Source organism: Diaphorina citri, unplaced genomic scaffold (assembly GCF_000475195.1).
Source record: "Diaphorina citri unplaced genomic scaffold, Diaci psyllid genome assembly version 1.1 scaffold1694, whole genome shotgun sequence".
Classification (NCBI taxonomy): Eukaryota; Metazoa; Arthropoda; class Insecta; order Hemiptera; family Psyllidae; genus Diaphorina; species Diaphorina citri.
In genome coordinates, this window is record NW_007379120.1 from 1 (window position 1) to 19,874 (window position 19,874).

General features: G+C 38.4%; 3 protein-coding genes across 3 annotated transcripts in view; all 3 read left to right on the forward strand.

Annotated features, from left to right (window-relative positions):
• Positions 1-1,638: 1,638 nt before the first annotated feature.
• On the forward strand, positions 1,639-4,903 carry LOC103516902 (Werner syndrome ATP-dependent helicase homolog). The gene is made up of 8 exons (XM_026829177.1): positions 1,639-1,749; positions 1,888-2,038; positions 3,047-3,231; positions 3,574-3,673; positions 3,720-3,724; positions 3,921-4,058; positions 4,236-4,371; positions 4,688-4,903. Exons 1-8 carry the CDS (start codon positions 1,668-1,670, stop codon positions 4,881-4,883), a joined length of 993 nt encoding a protein of 330 aa, XP_026684978.1. The 5' UTR covers positions 1,639-1,667; the 3' UTR covers positions 4,884-4,903.
• A 318-nt stretch (positions 4,904-5,221) lies between these two features.
• Positions 5,222-8,430, forward strand: LOC108253385. The gene is made up of 5 exons (XM_017447248.2): positions 5,222-5,384; positions 6,127-6,365; positions 6,920-7,521; positions 7,674-8,066; positions 8,189-8,430. The coding sequence occupies exons 1-4, from the start codon at positions 5,259-5,261 to the stop codon at positions 7,754-7,756; spliced, it is 1,050 nt and encodes a 349-aa protein (XP_017302737.1). The 5' UTR covers positions 5,222-5,258; the 3' UTR covers positions 7,757-8,066; positions 8,189-8,430.
• Positions 8,431-13,109: 4,679 nt separating this feature from the next.
• Positions 13,110-19,874, forward strand: part of LOC103516904 (carbohydrate sulfotransferase 5-like) — a 30,355-nt gene continuing 23,590 nt past the window's right edge. The window contains exon 1 of the mRNA XM_026829175.1: positions 13,110-13,139. The gene's annotated coding sequence lies outside the window, so the exon portion shown is untranslated. The remainder of the gene's footprint in view (positions 13,140-19,874) is intronic.

Below are 19,874 nucleotides of genomic sequence, written 5' to 3' on the forward strand. Positions count from 1 at the left end.
GTGGGTTTGATTCCCACTGTAGTCAAATCCTTCAGGGTAACCATATGTGTAACCGTATTGATCGGTTTCTAAGTTGTGATAATTAGAGTTTTTTATTGTTTGTACACCGCTCATAGGTGTCGGTTTAGGAAGAGGTGGTTTCGAGTGTTGGTTGTTTTGGGTGGTGTTTTGTGGTGTATTATTGAAGCGATTTTGGAAAGGGGTGAATTGTGTGTTTTGTTGAAAGTGTGATGGTTTTTGGAAATTTGGGGCCGGTCTGAAGGGAAAATTAGGCAACGGAGAATTATTCTGTCTGTTGTAATTGTTGTTGTTATTTTGATTGTATGACTTGTTGTTGTTATTTTGATTGTATGATTTGTTGTTGTTGTTGTTGTGTTTATAATTTTGTGATTGTGAATTCTGTGTTGCTTTCTTGGTTGCGTCAATTTGGTACTCGTTGGTGAGTTTATAATTTTGTGATTGTGAATTCTGTGTTGCTTTCTTGGTTGCGTCAATTTGGTACTCATTGGTGAGAAGGTTAAGGGCCTCATTCATGTCCTTTACGTCCCTTGTTCTCATTAACGAACCCAGGGGCTCTTTCAAACCTTTGAGGAACGTCCTTATCACTTTTGAAAAATGTGTTCCTTAGCTCCTTTAGCTTTTCTAGCACTCATTTACTTACTGTTCGAAGAAATCATTTACTAATATTTTACCTTTTTTTGAAGTCCAAAATAGGACGTGTAATTTTTTATTATTATTATCATCATTTTTTTAACTGATATTTTACTGTTTGAAGAAACCATTTACGGATATTTATTGTTTTCTCTATTTGCTTGTAGTATGATTTTCCAGCCCAACCTGAACGACTCAGAAATTCAGGAGCACAGCAAAACCATGATGAAGCGAGTGGAAAAGTATCTCGAGCTGAGAACTTGCAGGCGAAAATATCTTCTGAATCATTTCAAGGGTAGTAGTGTGACCATGGCTGAGTCACAAGTACCACCGGACAAGTGCTGTGATAATTGTAGACAGTAAGTTCCGTGCCACATGCTTTTTTCTTAAAAAAAAAGAGGTTTGTTAGAGGGATCTGTAACTGAGGTCTTATCGCCCCGAAATCGAAAAGAAGGAAGACAGGATAGAGGATAGGATAAAGCCAGCCGTTCCGAGACCGAACAATATCTGTTTAGGATAAAATCCGCCTCAGGCGGGAATCGAACCTGCGGCCTTTGATGTGCCGGAAGGAGCGCGAACAGAGTTTGAACTGTTTGGAAGTAATGCATTGACGTCATAAAAAAAGCAAAGTGTAAAGTTTAGAGTGAGAATTATTTTATGGCACATGCCCAGGTGTTAATCTAATATAAAAAAACTTTTCCTTCCTTTTAACCTTGGTTATATTTTTCATTTGTCCTCATAGACATAGAACTATTTCCAATCCTCCACACTTGGTTGTTGTTGTTAACGTTATTGACAAGGATCAGTCACTCATCTTTCAGCCCCAGGAAGGTGGCTACTGGCTACCACCATATGTTTGGTCCATAAAGATGTGGGGTCTAGGTGGGTGCTGTGTGCCAGGCAGTTAAACAGATGTGGTACAACCTGTGCCGCACTCCTGCATTCTGGACATAGGTTTATCTACATTTGGTAAGTAATATGAAATCTTTTCCATTTCTCTTTGCAGAGTTGTCTACATGACTCCCGAATATGTCACCAACAACACTTCGTTCCTCTCTCGCATTCCTCGTATAGTTCTCATAGCCATCGACGAAGCCCATTGTGTTTCCCAATGGGGTCATGACTTTCGGCCTTCCTATCGATGTTTGAGTGAACTTCGGCTGCCTCTGCCTGATGTGCCGATTCTGTTCCTCTCTCGCATTCCTCGTATAGTTCTCATAGCTATCGATGAAGCACATTGTGTTTCCCAATGGGGTCATGACTTTCGGCCTTCCTATCGATGTTTGAGTGAACTTCGGCTGCCTCTGCCTGATGTGCCGATTCTGGCGGTAACAGCTACGGCCACGCCGGTTGTCATTGATGATATTTGTACCAGTCTCATGCTGAGGTGAGATTCTTACTCCAAATACCTACCTAACAATGTAGAATAGAAAAGAATATACCTTGTTTATCCTGCCGGGATAGGACTGAAAAGTCCCTTTACCCCCGCAGTCCAACCAAGGTCTCATATATTTTGACATATTAGGGGGAACACATATTACAATTAGAGTAATTGAACACCCTGATTAATTAGAAAAAAGTGTACTGTTTGAATAGGACTGTGGAGTAGGTTCTTTTTCGGAGCACTCTAAATAAAGAGCTCTATAAATCTCTATTCCACGAAACACTTTTCTTTCTTTCTTTTAGGGATTCGGGAGCATAAAGTTTTTAGTGAGAGAACTTCTTCGTATAGAACTGTTTGATAATTCATTAAACACTGGAATCACGTTTAACCCTTTGATGACCGATGTAAACTACAGTTTACAGGGTTGAACAAATGTTTTTTTTAATCTTCTTAATATCTCAAGCAGAGCTCTCTGTATACACTCAAGAAAAACGGCATACAATAATTTCTTTTTCCCTTAGGGATCCCAACACAATGTAGAATAGAATAGAATATACCTGGTTTATCCTGCTGGGATAGGACTGAAAAGTCCCTTTACCCCCGAAGTCTAACCAAGGTTTTATATATTTTGACATATTATGGGGGACACATATTACAATTAGAGTAATTGAACACCCTGATTAATTAGAAAAAAGTGTACTGTTTGAATAGGATTGTGGAGTAGGTTTTTTTTTCGGAGCACTCTAAATAAAGAGCTCTATTCCACGAAACACTTTTCTTTCTTTCTTTTAGGGATTCGGAAGCATAAAGTTTTTAGTGAGAGAACTTCTTGGTAAAGAACTGTTTGATAATTTATTAAACACTGGAATCATGTTTAACCCTTTGGTGACCGATGTAAACTACAGTTTACAGGGTTAAACAATTTTTTTTTAAAATCTTCTTAATATCTCAAGCAGAGCTCTCTGTATACACTCAAGAAAAACGGCATACAATAATTTCTTTTTCCCTTAGGGATCCCAACATCATCAACACTGGATTCGATAGACCCAACCTGTATCTGGCTGCCAGTGTCAAACAGGACGACATAATGGCAGATCTACGCAAGCTTACCAATTTCGAAAATCAATTTGAAGGCTCCACTATCATCTACTGTCCAACCAAAGTCATATGTGAGAAAGTATGCGATGTTCTCTCTCGTAAGTAGCTGCTTAGTCCGGTTTATTGCAGATACATGTGATGTAGGTTCTATGCTTCTGTGCTTGGAAAAAAAGTTAGAGAGAAGGAGGGAACTGTATCAAGGGAGGTCTCATCATCCCGAAATCGAAGCGAGAAGAAAGACAGGGTAGGAGAAAGCCAGTCGATTCGAGAACGAACCTAATGTCTTTGGGATAAAGATCTCCCCGGGCGGGGATGGAACCCCCAACCTATTCATATATAAATTGTTCTTCCAGGGGCTTTTCTTTTGCGAGGTAGTTATTTATTCTGAAAATTGAGATTATTAATTTTAAAACTGATTTATTTCATGTTTTGTTACCCAGGCAATGGAATTCAGAACAGGCCTTACCACGCTCACATATCACTCAAACAAAGGAAAGAAATCCATGGTCTGTTTGTCAAAGACTTGGGAAGGAGGGAACTGTATCAAGGGAGGTCTCATCATCCCGAAATCGAAGCGAGAAGAAAGACAGGGTAAGAGAAAGGCAGTCGATTCGAGAACGAACCTAATGTCTTTGGGATAAAGATCTCCCCGGGCGGGGAGGGAACCCCCAACCTATTCATATATAAATTGTTCTTCCAGGGGCTCTTCTTTTGCGAGGTAGTTATTTATTCTGAAAATTGGGATTATTAATTTTAAAACTGATTTATTTCATGTTTTGTTATTTAGGCAATGGAATTCAGAACAGGCCTTACCACGCTCACATATCACTCAAACAAAGGAAAGAAATCCATGGTCTGTTTGTCAAAGACTTGATCAAAGTTGTGGTTGCCACTTGTGCCTTTGGTATGGGCATAGATAAACCAGGTACCTTCCCTTCATGTTTATTCCCCTTCTCTAACCAACCATGTAAATAGCTTTATTGACAATATTCGTAATTTAAGTGTTTCCAAATATGTAATGCACTTTTGAATTAAAAATATTATCAAGTTTTTTTTTTACAAATTAGTGAGAGATTTTCATATTACATATATCAATTTTCAGATGTACGTTGTGTCATTCACTATGGTGCTCCTAAAGATTTATCAGCATATTATCAAGAGATAGGACGAGCTGGTAGGGATGGCCTGAGCTCTGTATGTTACACGTTCTACAAGACTGCCGACTTTACCAAAAACAAGTGAGTATTTGTAGTTTATATACACGCTTAATTGTTTAAAAGAGATAGAGAAGTAACTCTTTTACCTATGCACAGGCGCTAGTACTTAGCTTCTTTAGGTGCGTACAAACACCACTTTTGAAAAATGTGTTCCTTAGCTCCTTTAGCTTTTCCAGCACTCATTTACTGTTCGAAGAAATCATTTACTAATATTCTACCTTTTTTTGAAGTCCAAAATAGGACGTGTATTTTTTATTATTATTATTATTTTAACTGATATTTTACTGTTTGAAGAAACCATTTACGGATATTTATTGTTTTTTCTATTTGCTTGTAGTATGATTTTCCAGCCCAACCTGAACGACTCAGAAATTCAGGAGCACAGCAAAACAATGATGAAGCGAGTGGAAAAGTATCTCGAGCTGAGAACTTGCAGGCGAAAATATCTTCTGAATCATTTCAAGGGTAGTAGTGTGACCGTGGCTGAGTCACAAGTACCACCGGACAAGTGCTGTGATAATTGTAGACAGTAAGTCCCATGCCACATGCTTTTTTCTTAAAAGAGTTGTTAGAGAGATCTGTAACTGAGGTCTTATCGCCCCGAAATCGAAAAGAAGGAAGACAGGATAGGATAAAGCCAGCCGTTCCGAGAACGAACAATATATATCTTTTTAGGATAAAATCCGCCCCAGGCGGGAATCGAACCTGCGGCCTTTGATGTGCCGGAAGGAGCGCGAACAGAGTTTGAACTGTTTGGAAGTAATGCATTGACGTCATCCATTTCATTCAATGCTCATTCCCTTATTTGCAGGACGTTCTATTCAAGCGCTTACAAGCACTGAGGACACAAATTGCCGCTGAAGAGGAAGGGAGCAGCCAGTGGTATCGTGTTAAGTCCTAGTAATGAGATGCTAGAGCTGGAACAGGTACCCAGGGGCGGTCGAATGGTAGTGGAGAATTCGGAGGTCTGGATGAGCACTGAGGCCAGACCGGGCCGGGAGGCGTTCGAGTTTCTGCCCCATCTGAAAACCGAGGTGAGAATCTTAATGATACTTTTTTTTTTTTTAAGGAAGATATGAAGAAACCGTCTCGGAACTGTATTGCATTACTTCTCGCATAGGACTGAAAAGTCCCTTTACACCAGCAGTAGGCTACTACTATTATTGTGGTCAAATTACATTGAAGATAAAATTCCATTCCTTGACTGGGATCTGGGATTGAACCCACGCCTTCCTATTTACCAGGCGAGCGTCTTGACCACCACACCATCAAGGCTGGTTTTGGAAGAGAAGAAAATTACTTCAGAGTTTGTTGTCTTTTCAAATATGCATAGCTAAAGCTAAAAATAGTTCTTCGTTGAAATTAACGTTTTACCTACTCTTTATTCCAATTTATTATTATACTGTCCAGATTTCGCCTCAATAGGTTCGATAGAGGGCATAACGTGGGGCTTATCGAAATTATGGAGAGAAGACAGGATAGGTGAAAGCCAGCTGTTCCGAGATGACCCTTATCTATTCAGGATTTCCTAATAATGTAACTTTCATTACCCAGATTTGTATAAAACAAGGCATTTAGGTGTACATGAATCTCCTCTTTTCATTCAATCTTGTTGTTGTTCTACTATTTTACTTAAGTTATTTATAAAAATGGATACTTACGAGTAGGTTTTTATCTCTTGTTGTTTTCTTGTTTTCTTTTCTTGTTGTTGTTTTCAAATGTCGGGAACTTGCCCATTAGGTTCATTTCATTCAATGCTCATTCCCTTATTTGCAGGACGTTCTATTCAAGCGCTTACAAGCACTGAGGACACAAATTGCCGCTGAAGAGGCTTGTCTACGCTACATGATAGTAACAGAGAGACAACTATTAGATATGGCAAACAGGAAAGCGAGGAATAAAGAAGACCTTATGAGTTGCGGCATGAACGAACATAAGATACACAAATTCGGGCGGCGATTTCTCGAAGTGATCTATGAGGTTTGCGAGTTCAAAGAACCTGTACCTGATTTGAGGTAAGTATTCCTAGAGGAAAAACATTCGCCATTATTGGTATTGTCTCCTCACGTTCCAACATTCCTATTCGGAAGGAGAAGGGAAAAAATGGCAGCCTTTTAGTTGAAAACCCCAATATTATACCAAATCTTCCAAGAAAAGCTGCTGTCGCTCATTTTAGGTTGCTCACTGGGCACGACTGTCTGGCTCAACACCTCCACAAAATAAATATCAAAGACTTTCCTGTCTGTCCTTTATGTTCCTTGAATGCCCCTATGAACTCCTCACACCTAAACTTCTGTCCTGCCCTGGAAGCCAGCAATGACATTGTAGGGAAATATTGGGATGCGAGAGGAAAAATGGCCTAATGGTCAAAGATCCCGACATTTGCAACATACATACATTCCTATTCCAGATGGTCATCCAACCACTTGCAACGTTACTTAACTTCAGTCATCCATTGGGAACTGGCACGAGCTATCGCGACCAAAGGAAATACTGCCCATCACAAATTCAGATAATTATAGCAACTAGCAATCTATGTATATCATGTTCTAATCTTTGCTCTTTTCAGTGAACAATCATCCAAAACTGATGGCAGCAAAACAACTGAAAAGTCTCAGGATATTACTGAAACACCCTCAATCAATAAAACCCATACAACTGGTGTACGCGAGGAAAACCAAGCTAGTAATATTCAAATCAAAACTGTGCAAAGTGTTGATAGTGCCAAAGATGATTGGGGTGACGATGACCTATTTGATGGCATAGATTATGATAAACTAGACCAATCTATTAGTGAGCCACAGAAAAACTCCAATAGTGAAGGTAAAGAAAATTCAGAGTGGGCAGACGATGATTTGTTTGATGAAATTGATTATGATAAACTAGATCAATCCATTAGTGACTTGGAAGCTAGCTCGAGTCAAAGCGACAAGTTTGATAGTGAGACAAACACTGAAACGTATCCTAACTATGAAACTAACACGAATATAAAGGATACTCTAGATTTTCAGACAAGCTCACCTAAACACGAAGAATTGAAAGTTACCACAGAACCAAGTAAGAAAATCAAGCTAGATATTAACACCGGAGTAGATACAGATGCTAAAAATACCTCAAGTCTTGCCAAGTTATCATCTTTTAAATTTGAGACCAAGAAATTGAATTGTGAACCAAGTGCTGCGAAAAATTGAAAGTTACCACAGAACCAAGTAAGAAAATCAAGCTAGATATTAACACAGGAGCAGATACAGATGCTAAAAATACCTCAAGTCTTGCCAAGTTATCATCTTTTAAATTTGAGACCAAGAAATTGAATTGTGAACCAAGTGCTTCCGCCAGTAGTGGTTCCTTGTCAAGTTTTGCGTTTAAAAAGAAACCCAAATCAAAATTATCCAGCTTTATGTAACATGAAAAACAAGCGCATACTTTGTGAACCGTCATTCCTAGAGACCTTACGTGTACACCAATCGATTTCTCGTAAAAAGTTACATAGAAAAGACTCCTTGGTAAAACCTTAAATGCTCTCATGGGAACTCTTGTTTGAAATATTTGGAGATATTATAGAGAGGAACAGGGAACAGAGAACCTTCTAACCTGAAAGCAAAAGAGAGAATGAGCTCTGTCAAGAAATCTAGGTATTAAGAAACCTCCCCTTGGCCCCCTACTACCAAAAATAAAAGTAGGAGGTAAGGGGAAATGTAGGGGGTTAAGGGGAGGTGGAGGGTTTTCCTACATTTCGACTATGAGTTTGGAGATTCCTCTGGTAATTTAGATAGAACTTGTCTTCTTTTTAAGTTATTCATAGCGGGTAAGGGGAAATGTAGGGGGTTAAGGGGAGGCGGAGGGTTTTCCTACATTTCGACTATGAGTTTGGACATTTCTCTGGTAATTTAGATAGAACTTGTCTTCTTTTTAAGTTATTCATAGCAAGTTCAAGATATCCGCGGTTTGTGCACGGTATTCGCGGTTTGTTCGCGGTATCAGCGGTTTGATCGCGGTGTCCGCGGTTTGTTTGTGGTATCAGCGGTTTGTTCGCGGAATCCGCGGTTTGTTCGCGGTATCAGCGGTTTGTTAGCGGTAAGTATCCGCGGTTTGTTTGCGGTATTCGTGCTTTGTTCGCGGTATCCGTGGTTTGTTCGCGGTATCCGCGGTTTGTTCGCGGTTTCCGTGGTTTGTTCGCGGTATCCGTGGTTTGTTCGCGGTGTCCGTGGTTTGTTTGCGGTATCCGCGGTTTGTTCGCGGTTTCCGTGGTTTGTTCGCGGTATCCGCGGTTTGTTCGCGGTTTCCGTGGTTTGTTCGCGGTATCCGTGGTTTGTTCGCGGTATCCACGGTTTGTTCGCGGTATCGTTAGGCTATAGGTATTTCATTTTTTTTTTTTTTTTTTAATCGTTTCGTTTTATGAAAGTTGATGTATTTTATTTTTTGTACGGGCAATTATATTTATTTCTTATTCCTACATGTTTAATATTTACTCGCACAAGGTACAAACTTAATTACATTTTTTGTTTTATTTGTTAATATATATTAAAGAGATCTCTTAATACATGAAAATTGTACATTCATTGTTTATTATTACAATCATTTTCGAGCTCTAAAAAATCTAAAGGTTTCGCCTTTAACTATTTCGCCAGTATTTTTCTTCATATCAAAGACACATGTAATTACAGGAATACTGTGGACACTGAAAATTGCCAGGTGCTCCAAGGCCTGAATCGAATGGGGTCATTCATGATAATAATTAAGGAACTAATGGGTTCCAGTTACCCGGTTCTCGTTATGGGAACCCGGAACGTTATATCCGGAATGTTTCAGCGATAAAATCTGCTGCTGATAATTACAGGAATACTGTGCACACTGAAAATTGCCAGGTGCTCCAAGGCCTGAATCGAATGGGGTCATTCATGATAATAATTAAGAACTAATGGGTTCCAGTTACCCGGTTCTCGTTATGGGAACCCGGAACGTTATATCCGGAATGTTTCAGCGATAAAATCTGCTGCTGAAGTCATGAAAACATTTCACACTGTATTTTACATATTTGAATCCGAGCATAATTGCACTAACGTATTTTACTGTAGATCTGGTTTAACTGTGTCTTGTTTTGAATATATTTTGTCAATTTTCATATCCCATTCTAGAATTAAAGAAAGTGACCAACAATCCCAAAGCCAATCCATTATCCTAATGGAGAACAACATCCCTATGAGCCTTGAAGACCCAACAACCATAACCAACAGGGCCCAAAAATTTATACCTACCTTCCTAAGTTTTTTTTTGTCTTGTTTTGAATATATTTTGTCAATTTTCATATCCCATTCTAGAATTAAAGAAAGTGACCAACAATCCCAAAGCCAATTGTCTTTCAACACATATTCAACACATATTTTGTCAATTTTCATATCCTGTTCTAGAATTAAAGAAAGTGACCAACAATCCCAAAGCCAATTCTTTGTTACTTACATGGGGGTTTCTTTATTAATTGTAAAACTGCTCAGATTTTAGGGGGGATTTAACTGTTGATTTCTTGACAAGAGCTACCAATCATCACATTAAATTCACCTAGCCTGTGGGTGTCCAGTCCAGCACCTTGAGATTGTGACAAGAGCTACCAACCTTGTCATAAGAGCTACCAATCATCACATTAAATTCACCTAGCCTGTGGGTGTCCAGTCCAGCACCTTGAGATTGTTAGTCACCCATTTGGATACCAACCATGTGCTATTTTGCTGAACTTCAGTGATCTACTGCTTCAATTACCTATTAGGTACTTATTTTGTTTTATTAATTTGTTCACAGGAATACTACATACCTCAGCTAAAATATGCTATGGTGTAACTATGTCCTATTCTAGACTACCTTTGTTTTATTAATTTGTTCACAGGAATACTACATACCTCAGCTAAAATATGCTATGGTGTAACTATGTCCTATTCTAGACTACCTTCTAAGGGACAGAAAAGGTAAGATTGTTTCTATTTTTTTAAAATCAGTGGTTACATTTTAAAGCATAAATGGTTTAATAATTTTTAATCATTATTCACTTAATAACAGTACCTGGAATGGAAGGTAACCATTGTTCAAAATTAATACCAGAAACATTCTCTAGTGACCAACTCACCCAACTCATAGCATTCAATTATTAATTAGTTAAATTCTCAAATAAACAAGGATACCTAAAATTCCATGCTTTGGCTGGGATTGAACCCATTCCTGTTTACCAACCAAGTACCTTGATTGCTATGACACCAAGGCAGGCATATCTTTTTACAACTCAAACCAACCAAAATCCTATTGACCTTTTGCAAAAAGGTTGGCTGAATGATTTCAGACAGAGAGGGGCATTTGAAACAACTAGCATTGGTTGGTATTTCAAAGGTAATGCTAAAATAAATTTCAGTTGAGCTAACAAAGTCTAAAAGCTTTCAACTGGCATGACAAAAGTCACTCTGGTTTGAGTTGCATGCTAACAATTTTCCATTTTTAAAATGTTTCTCATTTCATACTTACTGATGCTGATGACCACACATGCTATCTGACAGGTACAGCTGAAAAGGTCGGCCGGTCAAATCTACCTGATGAGCACACACACTATCAGGTATAAGACCTCTAGCGGACCGGAAGTCTACGAAGGTTGGTCAACGATGTATTAAAAATTTTAATTGACCGAACGACAGTGCGGTCTACGTTTTAACTCGAGAGTTTTGCATTTGGTTTTAATTTTGATGTTTGAATGTTTTGATATAACTTGCTATTGCCTGGTCTAAATCATTAAAATTTTCAATTTAGTCGACCCATTTCTGGAACGACTTAAGATTTGATGATGAAATTATTACCTTGAAATATGTTGTGTTCTACTCTCCAGCCCGACTATGTGTTCGTGAAAATCTTCTGGCGGAAAAATCCGTATCGGCCCCGGGGGCCCAGTGGGGTCGGGGGCGAGGGGGTTGGGGTAGTCAAAGGTCGTACACGGTCTACCAGGTGTCCACCCTAGGTCAGTTCTTCCTGCAGAAGGGAGCAGCCAGTGGTATCGTGTTAAGTCCTAGTAATGAGATGCTAGAGCTGGAACAGGATATGGTGTGAATAAGAAGCAGTCAGAAGCATGGTGGAAAGCTCTCGGTATGATTCACTTCACTTTAAATTTTTATTGTTTTATCATTTTAATTTTATTTTTCGGCTTCTTTATTTCATTTGAAGTTGCAAAGTTTTTCTGAAAGAGATCTTGAATGCGACGGTAATTATGTTAAAAGGAACCTTAATTGTGTTAAGCAGACTTAAATGCTTGTCCCAAACGTTGTTCCCATGTAATACACATCGATAAATTATATTATTAGACTTGGACTTAATTACTCAAACCACCCACCTCCAGATCGGAAGTCTACGAAGGTTGGTCAACAATGTATTAAAAATTTTAATTGACCGAACGACAGTGAGGTCTACGTTTTAACTCGAGAGTTTTGCATTTGGTTTTGATTTTGATGTTTGAATGTTTTGATATAACTTGCTATTGCCTGGTCTGATTTTTGTATTAAAATTTTCAATTTAGTCGACCCATTTCTGGAACGACCTAAGATTTGATGATGAAATTATTACCTTGAAATATGTTGTGTTCTACTCTCCAGCCCGACTATGTGTTCGTGAAAATCTTCTGGCGGAGGCCTCGTTTCATCAAACTATTGTATTACAAGACTTGTAATACAGGCAATTTAATTTACAAGCCAGAAGTAGCAGTTGAAGTACATGATTTTTTAAATTGCTAATTCAGTGCTGTGCATTGGTAGACCTAATTACATGAATTTAGAAATATTGCATTGGTAGACCTAATTACATGAATTTAGAAATACTGCATTGGTAGACCTTTGAACAACAGTGATCATCCGTGAGGACATCATAGAGGAGTTACCTTTGAGCGGGTACCTCCTAATGACCAGTGACGGCAGTTGAAGAAGTACATGATTTTTTAAATTGCTAATTCATTATTGGCTGTGCATTGGTAGACCTAATTACATGAATTTAGAAATACTGCATTGGAAGACACATGTTCTGTGTTTTGTTTCAATTTCTTTTGATCATTGTTTCAATTTAAAAAAAAAAAGTTGTACCTACCTCAGCACTGCTTTTGCATTACACCAAGGATTAATTGGTGTTAAAAGGGATGTTCACATTGGAGTAATAACCTAATAATGGCCACAGGATCTTTATCTTGGTAAGTACTTACCTAGGTACCCAACTCATCCTCAGTGGATCTGGTTCAAAATCCAAGTGTCTTCATTATCCTAATGGAGAACAACATCCCTATGAGACTTGAAGACCCAACAACCATAACCAACAGGGCCCAAAAATTTATACCTACCTTCCCAAGTTTTTTTTTGTCTTGTGTTGAATATATTTTGTCAATTTTCATATCCTGTTCTAGAATTAAAGAAAGTGACCAACAATCCCAAAGCCAATTCTTTGTTACATGGGGGTTTCTTTATTAATTGTAAAACTGCTCAGATTTTAGGGGTGATTTAACTGTTGATTTCTTGACAAGAGCTACCAATCATCACATTAAATTCACCTAGCCTGTGGGTGTCCAGTCCAGCACCTTGAGATTGTTAGTCACCCATTTGGCCATTTGGATACCAACCATGTGCTATTTTGCTGAACTTCAGTGATCTACTGCTTCAATTACCTATTAGGTACTTATTTTGTTTTATTAATTTGTTCACAGGAATACTACATACCTCAGCTAAAATATGCTATGGTGTAACTATGTCCTATTCTAGACTACCTTCTAAGGGACAGAAAAGGTAAAATTGTTGCTTTTTTTTTAATCAGTGGTTACATTTTAAAGCATAAATCTTATATTATAAGAACAAGAACTCATTCACAGTTCACATTTCATAGTTCACACACTGATCGCTCTATCTCGAGAACCACAACCCTATTAAACTCGTAAGCTGCTGAGGTTGTAGCAATGTTAGCATTCAATAAATTAATAATGTTATTAATACCTGCTCAAGTTGAAATGGTGTGGTAAACTGATAAGGTGATAAGTTACTAAATTTTGAGGTAAACCAAGTTTTGTCGTTAGTTAACGGTTGCAGTTATCCGTAATAATTGAAGCTTCGATCTCATAATCCTAAGGCCAGCCACTCTCTATCAGGTAGACCTGAGAGGTACACCTGATCAGGTCTACCAGATACCTGATGAGCACACATACTATCTGACAGGTACAGCTGAAAAGGTCGGCCGGTCAAATCTACCTGATGAGCACACACTATCAGGTATAAGACCTGACTAGCGGACCTGATCAGGTGTACCTAACTTTCCTCCGGTATGTTTCAGATGGCGTTTTCCACCGTGACAAGAGCTACCAACCTTGTCACAAGAGCTACCAATCATCACATTAAATTCACCTAGCCTGTGGGTGTCCAGTCCAGCACCTTGAGATTGTTAGTCACCCATTTGGCCATTTGGATACCAACCATGTGCTATTTTGCTGAACTTCAGTGATCTACTGCTTCAATTACCTATTAGGTACTTATTTTGTTTTATTATAGGGGAGAATCATAGGAACAGTTAGTAGCAGGGTTAGGTAAGGTACAGTTAGTAGCTATCTATAATTAGGTCCTATAAGTTATGACTGTTATGAGTAGTTAAATATTAATTTCAATTAGTCTAGGATAAGTTGATAAGTAAGTAAACTACGAATCACCCTTTCAGAAATATGTAGGTACCAAGACCAAGATCTCATACCTACGAAAAGAGAAATACGAATCTCTTGGGCGTACTTAAACATTGCACAATTGTTATGTACCTACTTACGTAGTTTTTTTTTCTGGACGGGTCATTCACTCTTGATTTGATAGCTGATCGTTTTTCTGTTCTTTATTATTTCCTCTGGAGCATTGTACTGAATGAATTGGTAGACTCCATTGCACAATTGTTATGTACCTACGTACTTAGTTTTTTTCTGGACGGGTCATTCACACTTCGATCGTTTTTCTGTTCTTTATTATTTCCTCTGGAGCATTGTACTGAATGAATTGGTTATTGCACAATTGTTATGTACCTACGTAGTTTTTTTCTGGACGGGTCATTCACACTTCGATCGTTTTTCTGTTCTTTATTATTTCCTCTGGAGCATTGTACTGAATGAATTGGTAGACTCAAGTTAGTGTCCACTGTATTGTGTATTTATGATTGGCTAGGATGCCAGCGACGTATGTTTTTTTTCTTCTTTTGGTTTGATAGAGGGAACTGTAACTGACAAGGTCTTATCATCCCAAAATCAAAGAGAGAAGGAAGACAGGATAAAAGAAAGCTAGTCGTTCCAAGAACGAACATTATCTGTTCTGGATAAAATCCGCCCCGGGCGGGAATCGAACCCACGGCCTAGCGCTTACAAGGCAGACGCGCTATCAGCCAAGCTAATTAGGCTGGCATGGGAATCGAACCCACGGCCTAGCGCTTACAAGGCAGACGCGCTATCAGCCAAGCTAATTAGGCTGGCAAACGTATGTTTTAAATAATGGTACGAATGCTTATCACCTTCATCACTCTTTCACCTCATTGGTTTTAAAATTAAGACTACAATCTTGTGAAAGAAGCCAAAAGGCAAAGGCATCACAAGAGACTGCGAACAGCACCTATCTGGAATAGAAAAAAGTTTTGGTGCCTTTGGAAAGTTCGCCCGACTTGTGAAAGCAATAACTTAGCAATCTTTTAGAGATGATTTTCTTTGTACCTATTGAAGGTAAAGAAAAAGATCTAAAGTATAGAATAGTAGGAACAGTAGGTACTTAAAAAACAGATCGCAATGAAATCATTTAAATTACCATAGCTACATACAGTGCCGCCTACATAGGAGTTAGTGATACGAGTATAGCGAAGTAAGAGTAGCATAATAAGGCTCAAGAAAGATCTCACGTTAAAATTCAATAAATAAAGGTAAAAAAAAGAGAAGTGAAAGTTTTTACTACTGGGACGGGGTACTTTGGAGAACTCTAGGTACGGTCAGTAGGTAATTCATGTAAAGTAGAAAGGCTCAAGAAAGATCTCACGTTAAAATTCAATAAATAAAGGTAAAAAAAGAGAAGTGAAAGTTTTTACTACTGGGACGGGTACTTTGGAGAACTCTAGGTACGGTCAGTAGGTAATTCATGTAAAGTAGATGAAAGGATGTTCTAATAAATCCTACGAAGACCCGGTTCGCCTAATCATAATTCTTTTTATGAGCTCAAGATTGATTCACAGCCAGTGGTGACGGTAGTATTGGGATTTTAGGTATTGAGGTCTTGAGTTCTGAACATCTATGGAAGGAGAAGGGAAAAAATGGCAGCCTTTAGTTGAAAACCCCAATATTATACCAAATCTTCCAAGAAAAATTATTTTATTCGTCATGCAAAACGGTTCCATGTTTTCCACATCGGGGAAAATACCGTGTGTAAAGAAGAACGCCAAAGTAAAAGGAAACTTAAATAAACTTCTTAAGGAGCCATCGACCCTCTTTGTACAACATTACAAATTTTCATTTAAACGTAGTCTTCCAGTAATGTCAGAGTAGTTTTTCGCCGCCAGCACTTTCAGAAAGGTTATTTTTTAAAGGTAAAGCATCTTCATTTCATCATTAACTGCGGGAGTAGCGAAATCTTCCAGTAATGTCAGCGTAGTTTTTCGCCGCCAGCAACCTTCAGAAAGGTTATTTTTTAAAGGTAAAGCATCTTCATTTCATCATTAACTGCGGGAGTAGCGACTAATTAATAGACAATAGACACACTACAGAGCTACAGACGAAAATCGCTTTCCTTGGCGAATTGCAAAACGACCGTTCCAGGACGTTAAAACAAGGTCATTGGCCTTGATTTCTGCATTTCCATGAACCTCCGAACAGAGCTACAGACGAAAATGGCTTTCCTTGGCGAATTGCAAAACGACCGTTCCAGGACGTTAAAACAAGGTCATTGGCCTTGATTTCTGCATTTCCATGAACCTCCGAGATATTGATTGAATCGTAGTCGTTTTAATGTTAACCCACAGAGTGTTTAACTGGTGTGTCGGCTAGGCTTTCTCCCTGTCACTCCTCAGTTGTCCTTAATGATGTTCTTGTATGAAATGGGGACAATACGAGTATTCTAAGTAGGGGAATGTTAATTAGATCTTGAAATTTTGATTTTACATAGGTACTTACCAAAATTGAGAAAAAGGCGAACAAGAAACTAAAAAGCTTATCACCAACCTCAGTGGTGCAGTGATTAGCGTGGTGGACTCTGGATCTGGAAGTTGGGGGTTCGAATCCAAGTCAAGTCATAAAATTGAGCGTAGTGTATTAAGCCTGGAACGACATTTGTAACAAGCGTTGTAAAAGTTACGATAGAAGAACATCAAAATAAGCATCATTCAATAGGATAACGAAAGTTGTGTGATGTTCACACCAGATGAATTACATACCAAATTTCAAGTCTCTAGCTCATACCGTTCCCGAGCTATTGTCAAATTACACCGAAAACCGCCAAAAAGCGGTCAAAATACCGCCAACCGCAGCACCTATCCCAACCAAAAGTTTCGTGTCGCATCCTTGTCACATTTGACATCTACATACCGAATTTCAAGTCTCTAGCTCTTACCGTTCTCGAGATATTTTGTTTACAGACAGACAGACAGAAGGACAGACAGACACACGGACCAATAGCTGAAACTTTGGATTTAGGCTCTAGGGACCTCAAAATGTGTTTTTTCATTAAAAACTGACCATCGAAAATTTGACCCGATTACATTACTTTCCTTCCTATAGGATAAGGAAAGTATAATTTTATTGAATATACCTACCTATTGATGTTTATACTCCCCGGATAGGACTGAAAGCTGAAAACCCCCTCTAACAAACTAAGTTCTCTCATTAAATAAATGTTGTCATAGAGTAGCTAAATCTATATTCTTATTAATGATAAGATACCTAATTCGGCACGGTGTTTACTACTTGCGTACTGCAGTACTAGTTAGTAGGTAGTAAATTTTCAGGTAGACAGTACTACTTGCGTACTAAAGATGTACTACTTGCGTACTGGATAAAAACAGGTAGACAGCGAAAAATACCTCTCAAAATTTGGTCCCACAGAAAAAATCCCTTATTTTATCCCACAAAAGATTTCTAGAACGCGATAAGAACTTTCGCAAATGATCAACTTTAGGGGAATGATAGGGTTAGGTAGCTCGTGAAAAGAACTTACACAAATGATCAACTTTCTGGGGATGATAGGGTTAGGTAGCACACAAAAAGAACTTTCACAAATGATCAACTTTCTGGGAATTATAGGGTTAGGTAGTACACATCAAAATCTTTCACAAATGATCAACTTTGTGTGTGTTCTTGGGTTTAGTATAGGGCTCGAACCTCGAAAACATATAAAAGGACTTCATTTGAGCAGAATTACATTGAAGATAAAATTCCATTCCTCGACTGGGATCTGGGATTGAACCCACGCCTTCCTGTTTACCAGGCGAGCGTCTTGACCACCACACCATCAAGGCTGGTTTTGGAAGAGAAGAAAATTACTTCAGAGTTTGTTGTCTTTTCAAAAAATTACATTGAAGATAAAATTCCATTCCTTGACTGGGATCTGGGATTGAACCCACGCCTTCCTATTTACCAGGCGAGCGTCTTGACCACCACACCATCAAGGCTGGTTTTGGAAGAGAAGAAAATTACTTCAGAGTTTGTTGTCTTTTCAAATATGCATAGCTAAAGCTAAAAATAGTTCTTCGTTGAAATTAACGTTTTACCTACTCTTTATTCCAATTTATTATTATACTGTCCAGATTTCGCCTCAATAGGTTCGATAGAGGGCATAACGTGGGGCTTATCGAAATTATGGAGAGAAGACAGGATAGGTGAAAGCCAGCTGTTCCGAGATGACCCTTATCTATTCAGGATTTCCTAATAATGTAAAGACGACAGGATATGTGAAAGCCAGCTGTTCCGAGATAACCCTTATCTATTCAGGATTTCCTAATAATGTAACTTTCATCACCCAGATTTGTATAAAACAAGGCATTTAGGTGTACATGAATCTCCTCTTTTCATTCAATCTTGTTGTTGTTCTACTATTTTACTTAAATATTCCAATTTATTATACTAACCAGATTTCACCTCAAGAGGCTCGATAGAGGGCACTATAATAACGTGGGTCTTATCGAAATTATGGAGAGAAGACAGGATAGGTGAAAGCCAGCTGTTCCGAGATGACCCTTATCTATTCAGGATTTCCTAATAATGTAACTTTCATTACCCAGATTTGTATAAAACAAGGCATTTAGGTGTACATGAATCTCCTCTTTTCATTCAATCTTGTTGTTGTTCTACTATTTTACTTAAGTTATTTTTAAGATACTTGATTGATTGATACTTTTTACTTGATTGATACTTGTTTTTTTTAAAGGTTTTTATATCCCGACTCTTGTTGTTGTTTTCTTGTTTTCTTTTCTTGTTGTTGTTTTTAAATGTCGTGAACTTGCGCAGATTTGTATAAAACAAGACATTTAGGTGTACATAAGTCTCCTCTTTTCATTCAATCTTGTTGTTGTTCTACTATTTTACTTAAGTTATTTATAAAAATGGATACTTACGAGTAGGTTTTTATCTCTTGTTGTTTTCTTGTTTTCTTTTCTTGTTGTTGTTTTCAAATGTCGGGAACTTGCCCATTAGGTTCATTTCATTCAATGCTCATTCCCTTATTTGCAGGACGTTCTATTCAAGCGCTTACAAGCACTGAGGACACAAATTGCCGCTGAAGAGGCTTGTCTACGCTACATGATAGTAACAGAGAGACAACTATTAGATATGGCAAACAGGAAAGCGAGGAATAAAGAAGACCTTATGAGTTGCGGCATGAACGAACATAAGATACACAAATTCGGGCGGCGATTTCTCGAAGTGATCTATGAGGTTTGCGAGTTCAAAGAACCTGTACCTGATTTGAGGTAAGTATTCCTAGAGGAAAAACATTCGCCATTATTGGTTATGTCTCCTCACGTTCCAACATTCCTATTCCAGATGGTCATCCAACCACTTGCAATGTTACTTAACTATAGTCATACATTGGGAACTGGCACAAGCTATCGCGACCAAAGGAAATACTGCCCATCACAAATTCAGATAATTATAGCAACTAGCAATCTATGTATATCATGTTCTAATCTTTACTCTTTTCAGTGAACAATCATCCAAACCTGATGGCAGCAAAACAACTGAAAAGTCTCAGGATATTACTGAAACACCCTCAATCAATAAAACCCATACATCTGGTGTACGCGAGGAAAACCAAGCTAGTCATATTCAAATCAAAACTGTGCAAAGTGTTGATAGTGCCAAAGATGATTGGGGTGACGACCCAAGAAAAGCTGCTGTCGCTCATTTTAGGTTGCTCACTGGGCACGACTGTCTGGCTCAACACCTCCACAAAATAAATATCAAAGACTTTCCTGTCTGTCCTTTATGTTCCTTGAATGCCCCTATGAACTCCTCACACCTAAACTTCTGTCCT

Excerpts from the sequence above, each read along its gene's own strand:
- LOC103516902 (XM_026829177.1), top strand. The coding sequence starts at position 1,668 with ATGACTCCCGAATATGTCACCAACAACACTTCGTTCCTCTCTCGCATT. Across the intron at positions 2,039-3,046 it reads TGTACCAGTCTCATGCTGAG|GGATCCCAACATCATCAACA; the intron begins GTGAGATTCTTA and ends TTTTTCCCTTAG. Across the intron at positions 4,059-4,235 it reads TATGGGCATAGATAAACCAG|ATGTACGTTGTGTCATTCAC; the intron begins GTACCTTCCCTT and ends ATCAATTTTCAG.
- LOC108253385 (XM_017447248.2), top strand. The coding sequence starts at position 5,259 with ATGCTAGAGCTGGAACAGGTACCCAGGGGCGGTCGAATGGTAGTGGAG. Across the intron at positions 6,366-6,919 it reads GAACCTGTACCTGATTTGAG|TGAACAATCATCCAAAACTG; the intron begins GTAAGTATTCCT and ends TGCTCTTTTCAG. Across the intron at positions 7,522-7,673 it reads CAAGAAATTGAATTGTGAAC|CAAGTGCTTCCGCCAGTAGT; the intron begins CAAGTGCTGCGA and ends TGAATTGTGAAC.